General features: G+C 41.5%; 1 protein-coding gene across 17 annotated transcripts in view; it reads left to right on the plus strand.

Moving 5' to 3' along the window:
- CPEB3 (cytoplasmic polyadenylation element binding protein 3) overlaps positions 1-26361 on the plus strand; it is a 173327-nt gene that overhangs the window by 107749 nt on the left and 39217 nt on the right. For all 17 annotated transcript variants that reach the window (XM_074339396.2, XM_074339394.2, XM_088791954.1 and 14 more), the window contains one exon: positions 16180-16298. In XM_074339396.2, coding sequence (XP_074195497.1) covers positions 16180-16298 — 119 coding nt within the window. The remainder of the gene's footprint in view (positions 1-16179; positions 16299-26361) is intronic.

Genomic DNA, 26361 nt, shown 5'->3' on the forward strand with positions numbered 1-26361 from the left:
TGTGACATCCCTTGACGAAGGAAGCAGTTTATTTCAGAGGAAGTCTGTATATTTGCAGACCTAGCTAATTATTAAATTTTGTTCTTCTATTGAGTCATATGCTTCCCTGCAGTCTTTACCCATTGGTCAATTGTGGCCTTTAAAGTAAAACAGAATAAGTCATCATTGTGACATTTATCTGGTGGTACTTAAAGGACTGTCAGATTCTCTTTAAGTCTTCTCTTTTCCAAGCTAAATATTTTCACTGCTCTTAGTCATATCTTACGCCTTATGGTTTCTGGACCACCATTCTTCTTGTCTGCCTGTTCTGTATACATATCACATTTACAATTTCCTACTGAAATTTGTTAACTGAAAATTGGAGAGAGGAAAATTGGAGAGAGGTCTGAGCAGTACAGAGTTTAGCAGCTCTGTAAATGCCGTGGTTTTTGGTACCACTCCTATGTAACAGCATCACCATATAGAACTGTAGGACATTAGAGCTGCTGCCTTTATTTGGCTCCGAGGTTAAGTGCTGAGGTAAACCACTGAGAGCCAGGCCGAGAAGAGAATCTGGATCTCCTAAATGTGGTCCTCAGGCTGGCGTCCTCAGAGAGCAGATTGCCTTTCTGGTGCTCGGGGTCAAGGGGGAGAAATAATTATTATGCTATTGACTCCTGTTGTGTTTTGCTCTTAGCTAAAGTCTGAAGGTTGACCTATTTGGGGAGGACCTAAAGAAATTTGGTGGTATTCCAAGATTGAAGTTAACTTTGAGAATCTGTGCCCACTGCTTTGAATGTTGGGAACATCTAAGTAGTTCACCCTGAACTATTTTGTGCCTTCTTACTAATGCCCTCTTGTGCTGCTTATACTTTTCCTTACAATCCTTGGGTTTTAATTCCAGTTTGTGCTTTCTTGGTAATCCCCCTCTTTCCGATTGTACTTTTCTTTAGGTCACCTCAGGTTAGCCATTAGGTACAGTTTTTTTGACCGAACATTTTAGGCTTCCGTGTAAGTAGAGAGGAAAACATGAACCATCCACTATTGAGCCCTTTGACCTTTTTCTCAGAAAGTGTACCCTAATAAACAGAATCATTCATTCATGTATCAGGTTTACCTATATAGATGTGGTATAGGGTTTGTAAAACCATCAGCATTTCAAAGGAGGGCTTAAAATCCACGTAGAGAAACAGTGGCAGGCACATCAGCTGTCCCCTTAATTGTTATTAGATCAACAGAGTGGGAGGTGATAGAGACTGGGGCTCTCTCCAGCACAAGGGCCACTGAGGCATTTGACCAACCATTCGCGGATACGCAGAAACCTCTGGATCAATCTATCTGTGGGCCATAAGCAGGTACTTGCTTGGTGTTCTCCAGAATACCACTGAGGACATAGAAGGCATGGAAGTCAGATTGTGTGTCTTCATGATTTGTTCTCAGCCCTCATGAGCTTATGGTCCTGTGGAGGAGATAAGAAAATAGTCAAATGGTCACGGAATAAACACAGTTGCAAACTGTGATAGTTCTCTAAAGGAAAAATATAGAGTGTAGTGAGCGAGTTTAAAAAGGAGGTATCAGTTTAGATTGGGGATATGGAAATAGCTTCTCTGACAAAACAGTAGTTACCGTGTTTCCCCAAAAATGAGACCTAGCCAGACAATTAGCTCTAATGTGTCTTTTGGAGCAAAAATTAATATAAGACCTGGTCTTATTTTACTAAAATTTAAGACTGGGTATAATATATAATATAATGTAATGTAATGTAATTATAATATACAATACAATATAATACCCCAGGTCTTACTTAATTTTTGCTCCAAAAGATGCTTTAGAGCTGATTGTCCGGCTAGGTCTTATTTTCGTGGAAACAGGGTAAACAGACCTGAAATTGAAGAGTTAGCTAGAAAATGTAGCGAAGCAAGTTAAAAAAGCAGAGGAGTACCATGGGGGAAGTACTGAGTATGAAAAGGACTTGAGTCCCTTTGAAGAAGTGAAGGAAGTGTGGTTGGAATCTTAATGAGGGAAGAGAAAATGATGCAGAAGAAAGAGCCTTGAAGAAGTAGGATTTTTTTTTCCCTTCCCTAAAGTGATCCAGTCCCCCAAAGAGAGTAGATGTGAAGGCATTTGTGTGGTGCTTGTCTTTGGGGTGGAGGGAGAATGTAACTGGGTCAACTAGAAATATTAGTTTAAAATACTTTCAAATAGCTGTGGATAAAATTGAAGCAATCTCGCTTTGTGTTTTCTGCATTTAGTTCTTGATGATAAAAAGAATCCAACTCTAATCAAAATATTGAGGAACAGTTTCCTAAGATTGCATTCTCATGCATTTTAGTTCTGAAATAGTAGCATTGAAATTATGAGTCCTGAAACAGAGTGTCTCCCAAATTTTAGGGCATGAACCAAAGCTCCCATTCATACAGAATATAAATCAACATCATTACGTTTATAATAGCGTGGATGCAGGTAATCTGCAGATATTTGTTGAAAAGGGATGGCAAGAGAACAGAATAAATGTAAACAGAGAGCTTAGGTCCTAGTGCAAATGATCATGCAGCGTGAGGAATGTCACTGTCTAATATTTGTTGGCACATCAGTCTGTGGAAGAGGCTATGTTTGGACTGTGGGGGGATCTAGAGAAGACATCATTCTTGTTGTTGAGAAGGCTGCGGTTTTCCAGTGGAGACACAGAAACACAGATGGTGAAACATTAGGTAATGGTGAAGAGCATGGGTTCTGGAAACAGACTTGCTGGGCTCCCCCACCTATGAGTTGTGTGACCTGAGGCATGCTGTTTAGCCTTCCTGTACCTTATTTTTGTCACCTGCAAAAGAGGGATAATAATAGTACCTGCTTCATAAGGTTGTGATGAGGATTAAAATGAGTAAATCTGCGTGGCATGTTTAAAACAATCCCTGCTTACAGTAGGTATTATGAATGATGCTTATTTTTTTATTAAAATACAGATTAATTTATGGTTAATGACAAATGAATGAACTATTCTAGGCAGCCAGAGGACGGTTGCCTAGAACAGATTACTATGGACCATGGTCTTAAAAGCTAGGCAGGAAAAGAATGGCAGAAATTGCAGGGGCCTGGAATTCTGGTAATTAGTATGGCTAACATTTACTGAGGGCTTATTTTGATCCAGGGAACAACTATTTTCTATGCTTAATCTCATTTAATCTTTCCAGCTCCCAGAAGTAGGCACCCTTATGCTCCCCATTTTATAGAGGAAGAAGCAGGTTTAGAGGAGGGTAATTTGTCCATGGTCGTGTGTTAAATGATAGAACTGAGATTTGAGCTTGAACAGGCTGAGCTCAGAGCCCAAGTGTCTTAAATACTGCACTCATACTGTTCTCATTCGGGTGTAAGAATGGCCCAGAGGTAGGCACGCTCAAGGTAGGCTTTCATTAAGGTGGATTAGCCTCACTGCCAGGCCTAGAACTTGGGCCAGGTAACCAGTGATCAAGATCCAGGCTCTGGAGTAGCTGCCTGGGTTGAATTCCTGTGCCACTCCTTGCCACCACCACAAGTATCGTTGGGCTGATTATTAAGCGTCATTAATCTCTTTTTTAATCTACAAAATGGAAATGGTAACAGTGTCTACTTCTAGTTCGTTATGAGGACTCAATGAGAAAATACACATACACTACTTTCATGCCCAAATATGGAAGGCTTTTTTTTTTTTTTTTTTTTTTTTTTGTAAAGTAAGGGACAAGTTAGGTTTTTCTGTTTGGTTTTGGATTTTTTGTGCAGGGTCAGTAAAACCATTTAGGAGTTTTCTGTAATCAAGCTCATAAGAAGGAATAAGGACCAGGAAAAGCCAAGATATAAGCATTGAGATATTACTACAACGAGGAGAGAAAGGGACCGGTGGTTCGTAGTGACACAGTAGATGATGATGGTGGTAGATTTAATGGCAGGATTGTGCTAAAATTCCTTCCACTGAATGGGAGAATCATGGCACTGCTGAATGCAGGCGAGTCAACAGAGAGAACACCAGTTTGGTGTAGTGACAATTTGATTAAAGACATGTGGAATTTGGTACGTCCTCATCTCTTATCTGAGAGGAAATTCCTATTGGGCAGTTGGAATTGTGGCTTAGGGACTTTGGGGAAAGAGACTGGCTAGAGATCACATCCATCTAGGGTCATCTTTATAGAAGAAAATGAAAAACTATTAACAAGTAAATTTTGTTAGGAACCGGAAGGAAGAAGAGAACATGGCAGTGGAGATGTGGGTGAATGAAGGACTGGGAGTGTGTCTGGCTGTGGAGGCTAAAGGAAGTCAAGCACGTGATCACTGTTATTTCGATTGTTAGCCTAATTCTAGGCCTTAATGTTGTAATGAAGTAGTAAAACCAGAACAAAGCAATCTGGTTTGCATTGATCAAATGTTGTTTTATAAGTAATAAGAAGAATCCTGCCTCCCCTACAAAACCAACCACCATCATTTTTCTGTTTCCTTCCAGTCTTTATTCATATATTTTGTTGTGGGGATGTAATAATAGCAGAGACACAATTTTCTATTCTCCTTCCTCCCATGTTTCTACATAATTTTCATATTTAAAAAAAAGCGACCTAACTTATTGTCGAACCATGATTTACTTGCCTAGTGGTCATTTAGGCTATGATAAATAATGCTTCTGTTAACATATCCTTGTATATGATTTTTCTTTCATATTACTTTCTTTAGGATAAATTTGCAGGAGCTTAACCAGAGTTAAAAGAAATGAAAATCTTAATGATTCCGGGTCTGCAATCACGTGGCTTCCCAAAACAGTTTTCATTATGACGTTTATGCTAATTTGGACAGCTGCAGCACATATTTTGCTTAGTTCCAAGCCAGATAAGTGGTACACTGCAGTTGTGGACTTACCTTTTTGCTTGTGTGTTTGGAAAATAATGGACCCCTGCAGAAGCCAGACACCTCATTAGCATGACTCTTGTGCCTGACGTGTTTAAAGCTTTTCCTCTCGGGTCTTGTCCGTTGAATCTTGGGTTTTCTTTGCCATCACCCATCCTCCTTTCCCTTACCCGCTCTGGCCACACTGAGTTCTTGGCTATTCCTTGAGGTCAGCTGAGTCTCCTCAGGGCCTTAGCACTTCCTTTTTCCTGATGTCCTTATCTGAAATAGCCACCCCTCTATCTTCTCACCCTCTGTGCCTCTTACCCTAATTTTATTTTTCTTCCGTGTTTTTCATGACCTGAAAAAATGACATGTTTTTATGTTTATTTTCCAGATCGGAATGTAAGTTTTAATAAGAGTAGGAATTTTTTATGTTTTAGTCACTGCTCTGTACCCGGTCCCCTGCATACCTGCCTCAAGGGCTGGCTCTCAGATACTTGTTAAATGAAGAAATTTTACCTTTGCAAATGATGAGTTCCTTACTTGCTCAGAGAGTAAAGTCCATCAAATTTTAGTTCCTTAAAGGTTATCTCATTGTAACACAATTTAAACTGAGACTCAAAGACGTGAAGTGTCTTTTCCTAAAAAGCACACAGTGGTTATAGTAGTTTGCCTGGTGAATTATAAAGGAAGTAGTTTTTATTTGTTGTGCTAGTGTGTATCATTTGTGGGAAAGGAAGGAAGGTTTAAACTACATGATCTGATAAATTATGCTGTTATTTGCAAGGCTGTATGCTATATAAAAATTGGCATCTTAAGCTATATGACCCATGGTACACTTTCACAGATATTTAAAAATGAAAGCGATCCTTGGCTTTTTCCTGAATTCTTCTATTCTGTTACTCATACACAGCTGGGGTATTTCCAAGAGCTAGTTCAGGATGAGGTTGTAGGTCTGAGCTATCCTTTAGCTGTAGCTTAACCCTGGGTGCCTCTTGGGTGATACCACACCATTGCTGGATACGAGTGCACTGCTTTGTAGTTGATTTTTTTTACTACAAGGATAAGAGGTTATCGTGTGCTACCTCAAATTGGGGTTGTGGTTATGAGTGACAAGGAAAGCCCCAAAATAGGAGCTGTGACAGAACCAGATGTCATGGAGCTGTGCTATGGGCGGCAGGTGCCAGGGAGCCGAACAGTGGGAGCTGTTAGTTCCTCATTGTAATGTTCCACCATTATCATGACTCAGCTCTCCTCTGCATGTGTGCTCCTCTCTGTTTGTGCTTCCAGGGGGCAAATTGTTTTCATATTTCTAGTTGAATTCCAGAGAGAGGGAATCTGATTGACCCAGTTCGTCTTTTAACACCTGGCTGTGACATAGGCCATCTGAGTGAGAGTGGCCTTAGAATCCCTGACTGCTTAAAAAACAAACCAACAAACAAACAAAAGCAGCTTAGTTCTGCTTCCTTGACTGTGGCAGCTGGGAAGATTACGTTGGGCGTGACAAGCTCCTACGACGATAGATAGCATAGCCTCCTTCATTGCCTCGTGGGAGAACAGCCCGTAGCCAAAGTTGCTGTCACTAGAGGCACAAAAAAGTGTCTGCCCATCCTGAGCCTTCTCCCCATGGTTCCATACTACGCAGCTGCCCCTGACACTGCCAATAGTCTCACCTCTTGTAGTGAGGCTGGGAGCAGGGAGGGGAGCTGGCGTCTCCTGGGCAGTAAGCACAGCTGCAGTACCACTGTTGGCAGAGACCTCCAGGGCAAAGGCAAGGAAGGCGGCCAGCTGCAGATGTTGGACAGGAGACTGGCCACGTGGCTCTGACACTCTATTCAGAAGTCGGCGGTGCTGGCAGTGGAATGGACGAGGCTGCTGTCCTCCTTCCACTTGGGCAGCCAGCTTCAGCTCTGCAGTCCAGGGGCCCAGGTGAACGGGAACAGGAACAGGCATGCACAGTCGTGCAGGAGTGACCCATGCCATGTGCTCTGATGATCCCCACCCACCTCGAGTAAGGCGTGTCCCTTGGCGTGGCTGTTTCTGCTGCCAGTCGTGTATTTCCGCTGCACTGGCAGGCTGGCTTGCCTGCTGGGCCTTGTGACCAGAGTCATGCCGTTGTGGAAGTTTATACAATACCAACATGGTCTGTGAACCTGGCATGAGCCAGGCCTCATGGGATTCAGATCGACTCTGAGCCAACAAGCTAAGGAGATACCGTTTGAAGAACAGGAAAGAAGTCTCTACTTGAAATGGGCAAAAATAGGTCATTGTGAAGCTGCAGTCGGCTGGACTCATGGCTTCGATTTCTCTTTGCTTCAGTTTGTCTAAATCTGGCTTTGGAAAGGAAAGTTTTCAAACTTCACATTTTTTTTCTCTTGTAACATAACTTGAATGGAAATAAGTCAGTGTTGTCTTAGGCCCAGATTCCAAGTTTTTTCCACCTTTTGAGTTACATAAACCGGTCAAATTGAGAAGCTGAGGGATTTTAGCCTGTATTTAACCTTTTGCAGTTTGTAAGCTTTTGAGTAATACTTTGCCCCCTCCCACCACCCTTTAAACGCAGGGTTATAGTATACATACCCTTTGGTGAATCCTATATTTTACTATTTAATCAATTGAAATTTTCATTCTCATGAAGGACTTGTTTGTAAAAACATGGACACTGCACTGCAGGGCAGCAAGAGTGGGCTTTTTGTTTTGTCCTGTTTTGACAGATGGATTGTTGCTATTGTTGCTTTTAAAAGCTTACCACACCCTCAGCTTCGATTGTTGTAGTAAACACTGGCCTCATCTCCACTGTATTGAAGATGAACTATAAGAGTTAGTCTTTGACTTCAAAGCATGGCTAGTTCGGGGGACTGTACAGCAAGGAGTAGGCGGGAGGAAGGCGCAGGCCACGGGACAGCCCGAGCAGCCGCATAAATAGCAGCGACTTCTTGTCGTCTGTCCCGCAGGATCTATTGTGCTGTGCCCAGGCAGAGGTGCGGGAAAGGGGGACAAGCCCAAAGCAGCCCTCATGAGCACTTTCTTTGGAAGAGAGTAGATTTCAGGAAGTGAAATGGAAGGTGCGAATTTGGCCGGCTGAGAGGCAGAGAGAATGTTTCAGAAGAGGGTGTAGCTTGGGACAGGACTTGCTGACAGGAATTGGATCAGGGGAAGGATATGAGCAAGTGAGACCAAGAGACGATATGTCCGTTGAAAGAGTCTGAAGTGGAAAACTGCCTGAGGGAATCTGGTGAAAAATTTGGAAAGCTGGGAGCGCTGGCTTGGGTTGTCTTTCGAAATAGAATGGACAGCCTTGGTCTTGAGGAGAGGAAACGGTGACACCGAGCAGACAACAGCGCTGAGCACTCATTAGGAGCATTAAAGTGCAAGGGCAAGGAGAAATTCGATTGTCAAACTTCAGGCGATATACAAGCAAGGCCAGACTAAAGCAGCATCTGTAGGGAAGCGTCTACTAGGTTAAAATGCAGAATTTGCCAGTTGTATGATGCTGAATGAGAGAGAACAACAAGCAGTGAGGCAAGAACTAGGTATTTATGGACTCAGATGTGGGCACCAGCAGCTATAACCAATATGACATTGAGCAAATTGTTTAATCTCTGAGCCTCAGTTTACTCATCTGAGTTAATAGAGGATTACGTGAGACCGTGCACATACCCACCAATACAGTACTGAGGCTTAGTATGTGCTAAATAATATTAGTGTCTTTTCTTCCCGATGAAAATGTCATGCTTGGTAATAATAAAACTGCCCGACCTGTTTGACCAGTTCCCTCCCACACCCATAATCTGGTCTCAGTTTTCTTGGTCAGGTGCTTGTTGGAACTGACTGTGACCAGAACTGACAGATTGGCAGATTTCACAAGGACCTCTTTATATAAGGAATGTGTGGTTATGTAAAAAGAGCAGACTTTACATCCGAATGCCACCAGTCACTGCCCTGGACTGCAGGACTTAACTTAGAACCCAGGAAGTAGATGGCCAGTTTTCAACTCTGAGGGGGTTCTCCCCATCCGACTTGTTTTCTTGTCCATTCCTACCTTCCCTCACTCCTGCCTGCCAAGCAAGAAGCCCACAAAGAAACAGTTACTAGTGTGATAGAAAACATAAAACAGGCTAGAACCAAAATGTTGAGCCTCAGCCCTATGTAGTAAATGTAGTCAAAGAAATATGTTCATTTCTGAATCCAACTGGAATGTTCAGGAATCCGTGGACTTGGGCTGTACCTGCAGAGGCATCTCTATAGCTTACTTGGAATGTCACCATTTTTTCACGTATATCATACCATTAATGTCTGGCTCATGTGCCACCACCTACAGAAAGTCTTCCCTGATTTTTCTATCCATGTCTTCACTGGAAAAAAAAAATCTATCTTCTTTCTATGAAGTTCCCCTTTTAAAAATACATTTTAAAAAATACTTTTTAGGATCCCTAATGTATTGTTCCTAGATTAGAGTTCTCTATGTACTTATTCTTCTTGCACATTCCTTGAGAACAAGGACTTGCTCGGGTCAGTATTCCCCTACAGTTCCTAGGGCGTGTAGTAAGTGTTCAGTAAATCTTGGAGATCTGATGTTCTCATCCAAGAGGAAAATAAATAAAGAATCCAGTTCAGAGACCTGCAGTGTTCTCCAGGCGGGGGGCGTTGATGAGCGGTTTCATCTCCTCCCACCCACCGCCCTCAATCCTATGCTCCAATAAACACTACTCGCTGTTTTCCAAATGTACTGGCCCTTTGATCCTTCCATGCCGTGGCCTGAGCTCTTTCCTGACCTTGGAATACCCTTACTTCCTGGAAAAGTAATTCTCCTCCAGCTCAGATATGGCTTTTGCTCTGTGGCTTTCCCTGATCTTTGGACACCTCTGCTCCATCTGTCTCTCACCAGTGTTCTGTAGCATATACTCCCAGCCTAGCACTTTCCATGTTGTTTCTTAGTTATTTATTTACAGGTTGAGTTTTTCCAGGGCCCGGTTCTTCCTTGCCTTATTCATCTTTGTAGCTTCAGTGCCTAGTATCATGCCTTATACCTTCTAAATATTTTTGGTTCTATTGAATTGAATCCAAAGAAAAAGACTCCTGAGGCAAACCAGGTAAGTCCTCTGACCTCAGCTCCAAGGTCAGAGAGAACGTTTGAAACAGACTTTCCATGCCAAAAAAAGTCTGAACTCAGGCAGCTCTGGCTGGAGAGGTGCCCTTCAGGTCTCTCTAGGAAGGTCAGAGGAAATCAGGGAGCCTGAATTCTAAGAAAACATCTCACTCTGTGTTCAAACCGTGGATCCTTCTTTCTGGGACCAGAAACCGGCCAGTGTTTGGTCAGCCACTGTTTTCTGAAGGCAGCAGTTCAGGGCACAGCCCTATAAGCTAGAATTATTTTCCCATTGAAGTTGATATTGAAACATATAAATCAGTAAGAGCATTTGTTGATTATAAAAACTATGGGTCTTTCAAAAGACCCCACACCTCTTTAGAGAATGAGAGTGTGTATTACCCTCTTCTTGAGAAAGATCTTATGGTTTTTAATTTTTTCCACAAATTTTCATTTTGAAAATTTTCAAACCTACCAAAAAAGTTGTAAGAATAGTACAAATGACTCACCAGTTGTTAGCATTTTGCTACATTTGTTTTCTCTCTCTTTTTTCTGTTGGTCTGTGTATACGTATTAATACATATACATTTTTTTATGAATCATTTGAGAGTAAATTGTAGACATCAAGACCCTCACTTCTAGTGGAGGAGAGGGGAGAAGGGAGGTGGAAGAAGGGGAAAAAAAAAAAAGACCCTTCACTCCTAAATGCTGTAGCATATGTCTCCTGAGAACAAGAAATACCCAGATTGACCCAGTAATGTTTTTTAAAGTGTTGTGTTTTTTTTAAATCCAGGATCCAAAGTCTAGCTTTACATTTACTTGTCATGTCTCTTTACTCTCCTTTAATTTAGACCGTTTCCTAGGCTCTTTGTTCTTTGTCTCATTTGAAGAGTCCATGCCAGATGTTTTATAGAATATCACTTAATTTGGAGTTATCTGATTACTTCCTCATAATGAGATGCAGATGAAACTGTTAGCAGGACGACCGCCAAGATGCTACACCAAGAGGGCTGCAGTGTGTGATGGACATGGCAGTGATGTCAGTTTGCCCCGTTGGTGCTGCTGTCACGTGTGATCATTTGGTTTAGGTGTTATCCACCAGATCCCTCCATTGGCAAGGTACCTCCTTCTCCCTTTGACATACTGCTCTATGAGGTGCTGCTTTAAGGCTGTATGAGGATCTGGTATCCCCTCCCCACATTCACCCAGTGGTTTTAGGATACACTGACAATTCTTGCTCACATCGATTCTTCCTGTGGCAATGATACTCATTTTATTAAAATCTTGTTTAATTTAGTAGAATCTCTTTAACTCCCTCAAGAGCGTTCATTCTAAATGTACAACTTAAAAATACATTGGAAACCAATAAGCATCTCTACTAAATAAGAAAATTTGATTGACCTAAATAAAGCTAAATCTAAGCTTCTCCTGATTATTTTGAAATTCATCATTTCAACTCTTCTTAATACAGTTTTTGTGGGCTTTAGAGCAAACATATTTACATAGGCCTTCAATTTTAGGAGTGAAGCACAGGTGACCACTTCCTGCCACTAAAACACTTGTTTATTTTTATTTATTGTCACTTTTGTGGCAAGTCCTTATTTGCTAGTGATGCTGAAATTTTTATCTCACCATTTTTAGGTGAGGCAGAAGTTAATGGCTAAAGAATGAAGGCTATGGAAGCTGACCTAAATTTTAATCCCAAATTTAATCTCTACATTTTAATCTGAGATGTCACTAAACCTCTTGGAGTTTCAGTTTCCTCATCTGTAAAATGGTCAGAACAACTGTAATTACCTCATGGCATGACTGCGAGGACGGAAAGAGCTAACAGATGTAAAGTATTTATTAGTGAAGTTCCTGGCACATGTAAGCACTTGGTAACTGGTGTTTGTGGTAAATTGGTGGTGATTGTTATTTGTACTAGGGATCAGTGTAAAACATTATAAAATGAAAAGTTATGTATTTAAATGCTCAGCAAGCTTTGTTTTTGTAAAGTAGCCAAGAACATTTTGGAGGTTGTTATATACTTAATGTGTTCTCAGGTATTAAGAGGAAAAAAAAAATCTTTTAATTAAATTTTCCCTTCAGAAACCTGGCCAAATAAAATGGAATTATCCCAATTAAGCACCTCCCTCTCCAATACCTTCCTGTTTCTCTCTCCCCCAGAGAAGGACATTAGTCAGTCCAGGCTTCTCCAAAAATCCCTCACTGTTCTAGCCTTCTTCCCACCATCTATTTGATACCTGCGGAAAAGCAAGTGATTTTCTGCCATCCATTCTGCATGCAGGGGTGTAAGGTGTGATTTGAGGTGGTGACGGGGGGCAAGAGCTCCCACCGCTTCCTCCAGAGCCCGTATTTCTGCCCACAGACTTGCTCTGAGTTGAGGGCCTCCCACATCTCTGACACCCCCCGCACCCTCCTCAGGTACTTGGGAAACAAGGTCAGCATTTCTGAAACTTGAGGAGCTTTATAATCCTGTTATCTCTTATTGGCTCAGAGGGCAAGGAAGAACAGAGGGAGTGCATAATTTTTTAGCCAGGTTTTTTTATTCCTTTCAAACTAGTAACAGAACCTACCATCATAGTGACAGTTTGACCAGCTGGATTTATAGTTATCATAGACTTTCATTTAAAGAATATATTAAAATCAGCAAATAATACCACATCTGATAATTCTCTCTCCTGGTGGAAATGGCTAATGATATATAATAGCAAACATTCAGTGACTTTATTGTTTGTTTACAGTAATATTAAGCCTGTCATTCAAATAACTTTAATTAAGGTTTTTCTTTAGTATCTAGATTATTGCCCTTTATTCATTAAATGCTTGCAGATGCAACGTAGAAAGTGTATATCATTAATTTTAACTTTAATTTTTATAATGAGACATATGCAAAACTCAACTTAATTTTACATATCACATAAGTAACTGAAAATGCAGTAAGAGAAAAATTGACATTGCGTGATATTTTAGTTTACAAAGCACCTTTACATATATTATCTCACAACCTACATCTCTGTAAGATAATCAGGACAAATACTTAAGTGTCTTCATTTTACAGAGAAAAGAGCCAAGACTCAGAAACTTTGTGAATGTTCAAGTTCATGGTTCCACCACTTACTGGGTGACCTTGAACAAGTGTCTTAATCACTCTGCAATTTCTTTAACTGTAAAACAATTTAAAATAGTGCCTACCTCATAGGGTATGTGTGAAGATGAAACGAGTTACTACATAGAAGGCACTTAGAATAGTGCCTGGTGCGTCGTGGATGCCTTATGAATGTTAGCTGTTAGTTGTTATCACATAGCTAGTAAATGTTAGGACTTAGGCCCAATTCCAGACCTTCTGACCCCTAGTCCAGAACTCTTTTCAGAGTACCATGTGGAATTTGCCTTTTAGTAAATCATTGATTTAATTTCTATCTCACATTGACCTTGTTATTCTTGAAGGGTTCTTTTTGTACTTTATTTATTTTGACCTTAAATTTCTGAAGATCAAAAGGGAAATGTGTTTAAAGGATTCTTCCTGATTCTTTTTTTTTTTTTTTAATTCTTTGATTTCTGTTGTCATCTTGGTTTCCTTGACCTTGAGGTTTCAGAAGGTGTTTTAGTAGGTGAAGGTATCATAAAGTTGTTTTTAGGAGTGATTTTGGATGTTTCTAGTGGATTTTGTTTCGGTCAGAAGGCCTGAGGTGGGAAGTAGGATTGAAGGAAATTGTTAGACTTGAGTCACACACCTTATCTGCAGTGCTAAAAGAATATTGTCATTATTGAGCGTGGCGGCTTGCTGACCAGGGAGTAGAAATGATTTGTTGTAAAAGAGCCATCCTGAAGAAATTGGTAAAGTATAATGGGGCCATTCCCTGGGAAAGGAAAATAAGTTGTTTGTAGATATTTTTCTTAGTAATAATATTGTGGCATGCTTTGACATGTGACTCCCTGTTGTTTTTACTCTTTCTACTGCCAATGTTGACATTTATGACTGTGAGATAGGCCTGAGTGAAAATCGGTGTGTTTTTGTGGTAGCTAGTCAGCTGCTGTGGGGAGATACCTCCCTCTGCTCTGATGCCAACGCTGAACCCAGGGAGGGATTTGATGTGGAAGATTGCAGAGGACAGGCAGGACCGGTGCAGCCAGCCTGGTGGCCTCCCAGAGGCAAGGAGCGGAGAAGCCCAGCTCGCCGAGCACACCCCGGCCTTTTTGATGTGCCTGTACACGGTATATACAGACGGGGTCCTCTCCAGAAACCAGAGATCCTGTGTGCCCCTTAGGACCTTTGTGGCAGAGTTGTACCAGGATTTCACCTGGTGAGGCAGGTTGGAGAGGACATGCTAAGACCTTCTCTTTGTGATAGTTGCATCTCTTAACCCATTCATCTCTAATTTTCTCTTTGGCAAGTGGAATTAATGTTCTCACATTGAATGGAAACACTGACTTTTTAATAGATTCCCTGAGGCTTGTTGATCGGTTGATACTGTTGCCAAAAGAGAGAGACTATGAAGAAATGATATATTAATCTTTTAGTTTTGCAGTTAAGTATTATTTTTCTTGCTTGGCTACCTGCCGAAACCTCTGACCCATTTAGCCTGGGAGCAAAGCCCAGAAAACAGCACTGGGTCCTACCCCATTGGTGGCCTCCTCTTGCAGCGACCTCCCTCTCCTGTGGGCTTGGTGCTTTCCCTTGCGTGCTGGCCTCTGCCGGTTGCGTGGGTGCTCTTGGTGTGCTGGGTAGTGGTTGATCTTTTTTTCCCCTTCTCTGTTTACTTGGATGCTCTGTATAGTAGATGAGGAGTTTGGAAAAAGGATTTCAAAAAGAGTCCCCATTATTTGTTATCCGCTGCCCCTTATTACATGCTTGAGAGGCCTTTGCTTCTAGGCCAGTTGATGAACATCTTGGATGTATGCGAACCTTCTGAATATTTGGGGGTTTTTATTCTTTTCCACCAGCTACATCTCTCTGGCATGCACTGCACCAGAGGAAGACTGTACTGGTGATGGTTTCCTAGCAGGACTGGGAGTGGACGTGACAGCTGAGAGACCCAGCAAAGCTCGAGGGGTTGTGGAGAGGTTGAATACTCAGGCTTAGACTAGCTCATGAGGATCCTTTTTACTCAGCTGCCACTCATGACTGCCAGCACAGCAGCAAGTGCCAGAGTTAGCCCCTTAACTGTCTGTTGTCCTCTGTGATTCTCCCAAGTCAGGGTCCTGGCTGCTCTCGGCTCCCATTGCTCTTTTTGTCCTCACGTATCTCCCTCAGCTTTGCAGCGACTAGTTACTTGTCTAAATGTCTATTTCTTCTATCACATAAATCTCTTGACAGCAGGAACCTAGTTTCATTCATCTCAGTTTTCTCCTAATCCATAGATGGTGTCCCACTTATAGCAGTTGCTCAGAAAATCTTACAGAATTGGACTGAACAAAGCTGGCTGTGTCGATGGAGATCTGCAGCCAGTGTTTATGTTTACAGACCGTATGCTCTGTCCTGAGACAGGAGAGTGTCCTTGGAGAAACAGCCGTATCAGAAGTAACATCAGAAGTATTAGGTTGGTGCAAAAGTAATTGCGGTTTTTGCAGTTTTTAACCTTTTAAACTGCAATTGCTTTTGCACCCACCTACTAGCCTTTTGTTGGGCTTTTTTCTTTTCTTTTCTTTTCTTTTCTTTTCTTTTCTTTTCTTTTCTTTTCTTTTCTTTTCTTTTCTTTATTTTTTGGACAACTTTTGATGAGATACAATTCACATACCATATAGTTCACCCATTTAAAAGGTATAGTTCAGTGGTTTTTAGGATGTTCACAGAGTTATGCAACCATCACTACAACCAATTTTAGAAAAGTTTCATCATCCCCCAAAGAAACCGTGTCTATTTCCTCCAATTCCCCAGCCCTAGGCAACCACTCATCTACTCTTTTTTTTTTTTTTTATTGCTATAGATTTGCCTATTCTGGACATTCCATGTACATGGAATCGTATACAGTCTGCGGTATTTTGTGCCAGGCCTTTTTCATTCAGCCTGTTTTCAAGGTGTGTCCATGCCACAGCTGGTGTCAAGCCTGAGGCAAGGCAGTGTGTGCAGAGCACCTAATATAGTGCCCGGCCCCTGAGGGAGGGTCTCAGTGACTATTACTTCCCTGTGTCCCACTGGAGTTCTCAGACTTTAGCCAGAATTTGCCAAAGGAAAACAATCTCTAACATTTTCATTGGTACTTTGAGTTCTATTTACTGATTCCTTCCCCCACCCTTTTGTTTCTGTTCTCCCCAAGGCTACGCCTTTCTGCTGTTCCAGGAGGAGAGCTCAGTACAAGCTTTGATAGACGCGTGCCTAGAAGAAGACGGGAAACTATACTTGTGCGTGTCGAGCCCCACCATCAAGGATAAACCGGTCAGTAATACACAGCCAGCTGTTGTTCTTCTAGAGCACATATGCAATTGGAATAGCTGAGCGCCTCTTTGTTGTAATGGGAATGCTGGTAACTGGGATCCTCGTACCCGGGGTGACCTCGCTGGGCAGTAGAGCTGGACTGTTGTTGATGGGAAGCTAATAACAAATTACTCAGTATTTCGTTTTATACCTTTGGGACTGCATGTAAACAAATGTGCCCTTGTCTTCCACTTTATAGCTCTTTTAAGCTAATTCCTATTCAAAAACTCTGAATTGAAGTAAATAATGCTCTTAATGGTTTTGGCAGCTGGTTTCTATTATTTCAGATCAAGGACAGGAGTAATTTTTTTTTAAAGATCATAATCGTCAGTGTTTATGTGCCTTTGAATGCAAGGCATTGTGCTGAGTGGTACCCACAGCTTGCTCAATAGAGCCTTCTGGGCCAGGAGCTTACACTCTAAAAGGAATAGCTTCAAACAGGGCAGGAGAGGGGGAGGACAGAGAACATGGACCCAAAACCATAAATAAATGTGCACTTACACAGAGTTTGTGGTCGCTGAACCAGACTGTGAGTACATAAGTCATTGGGTAAGAGAGGAAGACTGCTTCCTTTCTCCTGGCGAAGTGGGTATTGGCGGAGAAGGGGGCAAAACCACAGTCAGAGCAGAAGAACTTGGTGAACGTGGAAGGAGTAAGGACCTGTGGGAAGTTGGGAGAGGTGAGTTTGTGTGTCAAGACTTGGCGCTAGGAGTGGGAAGTAGAGTAAAAATAGTCATGTGGACCGAGGCACCTCTGTCGTGGGGCCTGCAGCATCCCCTGTAGGACTCATACCAGAGGTGGAGCTTGCTTGGCAGCTACATTTGTTCTTTGAAATGTGCATGTGGAAAGAGATGGTCAGACATAGAAGTTAGAGTCGTGACTCTAGAATTTACGTAACTGCTTGGCTCCAAATAAGTCACCCAATTCTTGCTGAATCTTGGTTTCCTCATCTATAAAATGGGAGAAATAATGGCACCTCTCTGGGATGTTGAGAGGCTTATATAAGAGGAAAACGAATGTGGAAACATTTGGTGAGGTCAGGTACTTGTGCAAATGTAGCTGGAGGGTGTTATTAGCCTAACATAGTGCGAGAGAGAGGATACAAGAGAACAAAGTTAGAGCTGATCTACACACTAGCATCTGTTGGGAAAAAATGGTGCCATCTGGAACCGAGTTTACAGTTGGTTGCAAAAGGATGGTGCGGGGACTTGGCCACCGATAAGGAGGAGACTGCAGTATGTAAAGCAGAAGAGGGAGTTACTAAAGAATCGGGAGGTTGCATCACAGTATTAGAAAAATTGATACAGAAGAAGAAGCAAGGATTTTATTTTAGTAAGTGTGAAAATGCCAATCATTTTCAAATTCTGGGGCCATTACCAAATTTTTATAACAACAGTTAACAGTGTTGGATAGGGTAGCTGTACAGGTAGGGAAAAACAATAGGAAACAGAAGGTGGGGAAAAAGAGTAGGCAACCTTCGTTAACTTTGGTCATCAACAGTGTGGAAAGGCTGTATATCACTGGCACTGAGTTGAAGGAGAATGTTCAGTGTTTCATCTGAGTGAAGAATAAGAGACCAGAAATAACTTCTCCAAATCTCTTTAGAATAGTGTGAGATTAGAAAGAGTGAACCCAATTTGGCAGGGTCAGATGTCTGAGAGGTAAATGGTCAACCTCCAGAGAACCTCTGCCACTGGCACCTCAGTAGGAGGGGATGGGGGTGAGATAGGAATAGCTAAGGTAGGATTGGTCATGCACTCTAGAAGAGGATTAGAAATTAGACACACACACACACACACACACACACACACACACACACACACAGGCAGAGGGGTAGAGGTACGCATTGAGATGGTTATGCCCACAGTAGATTAAGAAGCAGTTGAATTGAGAGGAGGTAACTGGAGATGGGCAGATGGGGTGTGTATACCTTGGAAAGGTCGTTACTGGCTCTATGGGAGAAAGGGGGTGATATGCCTTGTCAGGACACGCCCTCCCCAGGGCTGGACATCTTTTGAGAGGGGAATGAGCAGTGGTACCATTACTGGTGAGTGGTTCACTCCAAACACATGTATTGCCCTTGGCTTGAAGGACTTTTGCAAATAATTAGTGTAATTATCTGTTTTGGAAATGTTTACGGGGAAACTAACTTTCATTGTTTGTGTTTCTGCAAATTTCTGCCTTATTGCAATTTTCATTTTTTGAGCTCAAGTGAAGCAGTTTTATTGGAGCTTGGTGAATTCTGAACGGTGGCTGCTGATCACATATTTCTTTGACCCAAGCACACTCAGAATTTCCAGCACAAACAATTTGGATAAAATTTAGGCTAGGAAACATTAAAATCCCCAAACACCTCTAATTCTAATGAACTGGATCCCATTTTGGGTTCCAACTCTTTTGGCTCCTTTTTTGAAACCTTCTCTTCCTATGCTTCAGTGCTCCATCTCTCTCTCCCAGCCTCGTTTGGCCACACTTCCCCACCAGGTTCGGTACATCCACCTCGTTTTGGATGCTCCCACAGAAAGTGAGAGCTGGGTTGAACCTTTGGGGGTAAATGAGGACCTTGGCAATAGCGCAATGTAAAGTCAACCTTTGGAGCTCATTCCCCAAACTCTGAGCTATGGTTCTTCCCCACTTTTTCTCCTTAGTTGGCTTCCTTTCAGAATCCTAGTGCTCTCATTCTGTTGTTTAGTTCTCCCCAATCCTCCCTGAATTTCTCCTTGGAAATACACCATGTTCCAAAATGACCTCACAGATTTTCTATCCTTTGTCCGTCCCCCTAGTCTCCCCCAACCTCCTGCCCCAATCAAACCCTGTTCCCTTTGTGTGGATTAGGTTAATCAGATTGTTTTTCTAATATAGAGCCTGATAGCAAGGTCCCCTCTCACTAATCCTTTCTAAGATCATGTTTGTTTTATAACTCAAATGAATCCCTAATTAATGGATTTCAGGTAGTATCAGAGAGATATTTTTGGTCAATGATTACCTTTCATTAAATGGCTCCATTTAGACTATTCTATGTATAGGTCTGATCCTGAAAGATGGCAGACAACACTGTATTAATGTCCTGATTAATTGACTCCTTAGTCTCCAAGAATGGGAAGACAAATTGGTGAGAGCAGGAGGTATTGCAGAACTTTTAGATCTGTGTGTCTATTTTTCCTCCTCCAGCAAGAGATGTTCCATAGCTCAGATATCACAGGCATCTCAGAGGACAGCTGTGTCCTCGTCCAGGCTCCCAGAGAAGCATGCAGACACTGTGACAGTGGTCCCTTTCGTCAAGGTGACTCTACTTTTTTGGATGTATTAGGTTGGTGCAAAAGTAATAGCAGTTTTTGAAATTATTTGAAATGGCATTTAAACCGCAATTACTTTTGCACCAACCTCATATAAATAGACTGAACCTGAAGGTTCAAGACAGCAAACTGATAGACCAGGAAACCTTGGCGGGTCTAACAGAAATAAGGATGGGAAAAGAGTAACCTTGAAAAGGAGGTGAGAAAGGTGTTTGTGGTTTTTACCTTTTTATGACTCTTTAGCCAGAGACGTGGAATAGCAGACACCTTGAAAGGAAGAGCAGAGAAGTTTCCTGCTTCTTCCTCCTTGCAGTTTATAACACAATCACACTTTATAAATATCCTGAGATATGATAGATTGATTTTGCTATATGTTTAAAAATTGTCTTACCAAACTGAAGTGTGCTCATGGAAGGTTAATTCTTTAGGTTATTGCTTAGGTAACGTGGTCATCCACTTAAAACTTGAAAAATAAAAATTGGGGGAAAAAATATTAGGAGCAAGGAAGTTGGAAATAGAGGATGGCTTAATTCTTTAATTCTGTCCAATCTTTTTATCATTCTGGTTTCTCTGGCCCCCATTTATGTATTAATAAGATCTCTAGCACTTTTAATCACTTCTCTTTAGTTACAAAAGCAGTCCAGATCCTTTTGCCTGGGATTTAATACCTTCCCAAACTGACTTAAAATTTTTTCCAACCTTACCTTTTTCTGCTTTCCTTTTGAATCCCATATTCAAGTAACTGAAATATTTCTGTTCCCATCTTAATTTCTAATGTCTACCCTTATTTTGAGACACCTCTCAAATGCCATCTCTTTCCTGAAGCTTTCACTACACCATCTATACAGCAAATCGTACCTGCTATTATAGCTATGTCTCCAACCCACTACAGCCATCTTTTTTAAACGGGGTGCCTTGCTTCCTTCAAACCACCTTTGAGTGTGAGTTGTAGCCAAGGCATTAGTACTAGTCACTATGAATCAGAACTTGCTATGAATCAGATATAAAATCCTGTGTCAAAAAGTTAATAGTATAATGGGTAGATAAAACAAGTATATAAATACACATATCTATAGACTGTGGCACATAAAAGGTTTGCAAATATTTATCAAATTAAGAAAAATAAATACAATGAAGATAAGATGGAGATTAAGTACTTTGGAGAGTTTATATATACCTGGAATGATGAAAGAAAGCTTCTTGAATGAAGTGGCATTTGAACTAGGCCTTGAAGGATGAAGAGAGTTTGGAGATTGGCCAGGAGAGGGGTAGAGGTGCGGAGGTGCGGGGAAATAGACATTCCCGAGAAAGACAACAGTCTGAACACAGGAATGAGAAACTGTGTGGTACGAATGTAGGAGATTTAGGTTGGTTAAATGGAGCACACATGTATGAAAGGGAACAGAGGAAAATTAAGCTGGGAAAAATAGGGAGGGGCTAAGTTCTAGGGCACGTAGAGAGACAGCTTCCGGCCTTGGGTTTGTGGTGTATTTACTCAAACTCTGTCATTCTCCATTTACTACCTCCTAAGACAATAACTATAATTTTATCTTGGCTCAATCAAATCTGGTTTTGTTATATTCCTCCTTGGAAATCTTCAGCAATTCTTCTTTTTTGATTTGTTCCTTGAATCCCTGGTCTAAATTTGTGGTTGGGGCACCTTCCATCATAGGAATTCCTCCAAAGAAAGAATTCCTCCTCTAAAATGAGAGAATTCCCTCCTATTTTTCTTCCCCTGAGTTTCTGATTTTGTGAATGGGTCCACAGTTTTCTTAGTCCTTGAGTCTTTGGAAACGGTTATTCTCTTGTAGGGAGTTCTAAAAGACGCTGCAGTATGCTGTGTGGTATCTAGTGGATAAAACAGCCAATCTATCCCTAAGGGACCATATTCAGTGTTTTCCAAAGTGTGTTTTGAAGACCAGTTGTCCCATCAAACAGATCCTCTTCAGAGGCTCATCAACAGAAGGTTTGCTCATAATAATAATAATAATAGGTGTCATTTATTGAGCACTTACTGTATACATTGTATATCCATTTTCTCCTTTAATTAAAGGTTCCATATCCAAAAACACTCGGGAAACATTGATATATAAAGGTTCTGAGAAGTAAATAAATTTGTGTAATATTGTTTAATCCAGCATATTATATACCTGTTTTGGAATTATACTTGTGAAGATTTCAGTGGAATTAGTATTCCATGAAGCTCCCTCAAAGAATAGGCTTCTTCCCAGGAAAGACTTAGGTAACTTGAACTTTTATGTGTACATTCCTCTCAAGAGTTTTAGTGATCAGCATGCCAGTAGCAACTTCCTTGTCCTGGTACCATGGAGCTGAAAATACACATTTATGTAGACATTGGACAATATTGTATGGCCGCAGAGCACAGTCACCTGAGGCTGTGAACCTGGAGGTTAAAATAGCTGAATATAATGTCAGTTTCTTTGCTAAACCATTTTCTTGAGTTTTACTCATTCTCCTTCTCTCTCTCTCTCTCTCTCTCTATCTCTCTCTCTCTCTCTCTCTCTCTTAAGCTTTTCTAACCCCTAGGTTTGTTAGGTTTAAGGAGAGTCTATTGATTACTTCTTTAATGCATTGAAAATGGGCAGAACAGGTTTGGAAAGAAAAGAGAGGCTAATCACTCACAAATACAAATGCGTTTTGACTCGTGCAGGAGACTATCAGGAAGCGTGACTGGTGGCCAGTAGCTGAAGCACAGGGACCTTGGGGGCACACGATGTCACTGCCGGGGAAAGAGTATATCTAGACTTTGGGTCGAGTAAACATGGGTTTCAGTCCTGAGTTGACTTCACTGTCTTCTGAGCCTGAATTTCCTTATCTCTAAAGTAGGGATCATTCTTACAGCGTAGCAGTTCTGGTGAGTTTAAGTATAACACTGTGTGTGAAATGGCCAGCACTGTGAGGTAGTGTCTGTGCTTAAGAGTTCAGGTTTCTTCTTTCTTTCCAAAGGGACTCCTCTGTCATGCTTGTGCTTTCTGTGTGTTATGGCAGCATCAGCAGTGATGATGAGCACGAGGTAATGCTGATGACGCAGGGGTCACCTGGTGGCTCTGATTAGGCCCAAGTCCGGGGGTGCCCACTGCTGACCAGACACACTGTATTTCCTTGCCCCTGGAGGGTGGCTTTCTGTGGAGTGAGGAGAGTGATCTGGGAGAGAGAAGCGCAGCTGCTGGACATCTTCGTGCAGCACCAGTGTCTGCCCCTCAGGGAAACCTTTGCTAAGTCACCAGAACGCTGATGAGCACAGAGCACTCACTCAGGGTGGCACTGTGCCAGGCCACTGGGACCCTTCAGCGATATGGTCTCAGCCTTAGAGCACCCTGGAGTCCGACGGAGGGAACAAGGCAGGTGAATAGTACGTGAAGTAAGGAGTCACAGGTGCTGTGACAGAAGTCATATAGGGAGGAGTTGGGCTGGGGAGGGTGGTGGCTCCACAGCAAAGTGGTCAGATGTTCCTGAAGGAACCAGGAAGCCTTTTGAGGGAAGGTGTTCCCTTGAACCTTCTGGTTATAAGTACAGGTATTAATCATGGCATTTAATTAATAATGGCTTTATTAAATGAAGCACAGAGCAAGGCTATGCATAGCCATTTTGGGGGCACAGTTTATGCATGCTGTATTTTGTACTGGGTGCCTTTATGAAACAATATACAGAGTGCTGTTTGAATTGTTCAACTGTAACTGAAGGTCCTATACAGGGGGCTGTGAGCCTGTGGTTTCCATGCACCATGCAGTTTGTGCAGCTTGGTGTAGATGGCAGGGGTTTCTTTTCTGTTCTTGGACTGTTTCTTGGCCCTGCTGGTGGACCCGGAGCAAGTTGGGAGAGCATGAAAGAATTTCCCAGGGTGACTTTTGGCTCCCTGTCTAGGACAAGGCTCTCTGGGGCTTGTGATCTACAGTCATGCACCACATAATGACATTTTGGTCAACAATAGACCGCATATAAAACAGCAATCCCATAAAATTATAATGGAGCTGAAAATTATCACCTAGTAATATTGTAGCTGTCATAACTCATTGCTCACATGTTTGTGGCGATGCTGGTGGAAACACACTGTGCTGCTGTCATAAAGTGTAGCACATACCATGTAGTAGGAGGCTGTACCGTGTAGGTTTGTGTAAATGCACTCTGTGACGAAATCGCCTAAGAACACATGTCTCAGAATGTCTCCCTGTCATTAAGTGACACATGACTATACTTGCATCTAAGGAATGGGAGAAATAGTCTGAATGTGGGACAGCTTTTTTGCTTTGAGGCCCAGTGGAGTTCTGACTGGAGGCCCCAGAGCTGCCCAAGGTACATAAGTCTAATCAAGGCAACAACTCTGATCAGCTTTTAGGTTCCTTTCTGCCCATGTCCCCCAGAATATACAGGGAGAGTATCTCCTTCTCTCCATTGGGTGGAGGGTAGCACTTGAGATAATAGGTAGCATCTAAACTCCTAGAAATTACTGACCTTTTTGTTAGGGAGCCATGTGGTAAAACATGAGGTTGAAATGAGATGCCAGATATGCATGTACATACTTTGAAGAGTCCAAACCACAATTATTGCTGTTGTGGCTGTTAGTTTTGGTGGTTCATAATAGTAAATCAGCCCTTATACTATGGAAGAGATAAAGACGTCTCACAAACCACAAACTAGTTTATTTGTGATACTGTGGGACTCTCCAGTCACTCTGTGAAGTCTGTGACACTTAAAATAGAATTGCTGACAGCTCGAGTGGGTCTGAGTTCATTACCACTACAGCTGAGCTGTCGCAGCTGTATGTCAGCAGACCTCGGTTTAGATGACTCATGCTGGTTGTCAGAAGAGCCGGGATGCTGCAGCTTGCTGGGGAGAGCAGTCCTGATGGTTCTGCAGTATTGTTTTTCTGATTCATGTGGATTGAAAGGATTGTGGGATTAGGGAGAGAAAAATAGAGTCTTTTTCCTAAAGAGCTTGAGTAGGAGTTTGAAGGGTACTGAAAAGAGGAAATAGGAAAAGGGAGCGGGGAAGGGAAGGCTTACTCACGTGCTTTAAGGGAAGCAGAACAAATGACAGGGAGGTTGTTTTTGGTCAGGTAGTTTCTGTGCTGGCCACCAGATTGCACTGTTAACTCTGAACAGTTTGGTTGCTTTGTGGAGCTGTCTTGAGATGAACAGATGAAAAGAAAGGCTCTATGCAGTAGGCCGGTCATGTGACAGATGTTCGTAACCTAGGGAGATGACCAGACAAGGAAATACAGAGGGTGCCAAAAAAATGTATACACATTTTAAGCAAGGAAAAAACTATTAAATTGTAATACAATGAATGATGCTAGCGTTCATTTGATTAACGCCATCTTTTGAGCGAACGTCATACTACCACACATCGCTACCGTAACACAACTCAACTTTGAAAAGTAATACATAGATAACATCTCTTAATTTTTTTGGCACCCCCGGTATATAGGGTGAGATGTTCAAAATGAGCTCAAGATAACATTATTTATTGGTAGATGAATATCTAAATTCTAAATAGTGTCTAAGCTGAGAGAATTCTAGAACTGTAGGGAGGCTTGGTCATATTCAGAAACTTGCAGCCCTAAGGCTTGTGTTAAGAACTCTTCTTACTAAAACTGTATGTTTTCTCTTATCCTGTTATTAAAGATACAATCAAATGTATTTTACATTTAACTTTAACTTTTAGAGATTTTTGCAAAATTTCAATGAAATTTTCTTTTTAGGAAATGATGTTATAGTTTCCTGTCAGAATAAGTGACTCATAGTTCTTAATTTTTTTTTTTGTTACCCCTGTTAATAATGAGTTTCAGTTTTAACTAGGATGTAACTTTAGTTTCTATTTAGAACTATAATTAGATATTTTATTCTTTATTGATAGCAAAACAGTCAGACTGGTTTGGTCACATCTCTTTTGTACAGTTTAGTCAGAAAGCTTTCAGTTCTTTGAATAGCTATCTATTTAAATTTACTATACTCTCAACCATTTAAAGTTAATTTCTATACAAGCAACTCTTTCAGAGCAGGAAAAAAGTGAGGAAAAGTCCTGGTTTAGAGTGAAATTTCTACAACATTTTGTTCAATTAATTCAACCTTACTCCATATTTTGATGCATCAAAGTGTGGATATTAATAGGTGTTATGCAAAAGATAGGTTCACTGGAAGTCATTTTGGAAATGCTGGGCTAAACAACATTTGAACCGATTTCTTTCCTGTAGAACTTCTTAGAGCCTTTAATTAATCCACACCAGTGGGTGCTGTGAAACTCCAAGAAGGAAGAGATACCAGCCTAATAGCTTTTCCCAAACACTGCTTGTCTGGTTGGACAGCCTTAGGGGCCTGCACCTCACAGAACACACTTTGGGAAACTAGAAAAGGAAAATTAGTGCTTTTAGTACTAACTCGTTATCATTAATGTTATATTCTTTTAGATTTCTGAAAAGCTATTAAAGTCACTATGTGGCATAAATTGGCATATTTGTAGAGCCAAGCTTCCTGTTTGGTTTGTGCCTTTATCCTTAAAAAGATTTCGTCTTTGGAGATAATTAAAGCAGATTATTCATTGGAGATAATAATTTACAAGACAAATAGTTCAGCCAGAAGTAGGTTTCATGGTCCTCACCAGAGCTGCGGTAGGAATACATCCTTTGAAAAGAAACTAAAGAAAAGCCATTTTGTGTTTTCTCTCAGAAGTGCTTATGGAACACAACATTCCATTGTGAGCTGTGTGGT

This window comes from Rhinolophus sinicus, chromosome 15 (assembly GCF_057876585.1).
Source record: "Rhinolophus sinicus isolate RSI-liver-muscle chromosome 15, RSI-T2T, whole genome shotgun sequence".
In the NCBI taxonomy this organism is placed as follows: Eukaryota; Metazoa; Chordata; class Mammalia; order Chiroptera; family Rhinolophidae; genus Rhinolophus; species Rhinolophus sinicus.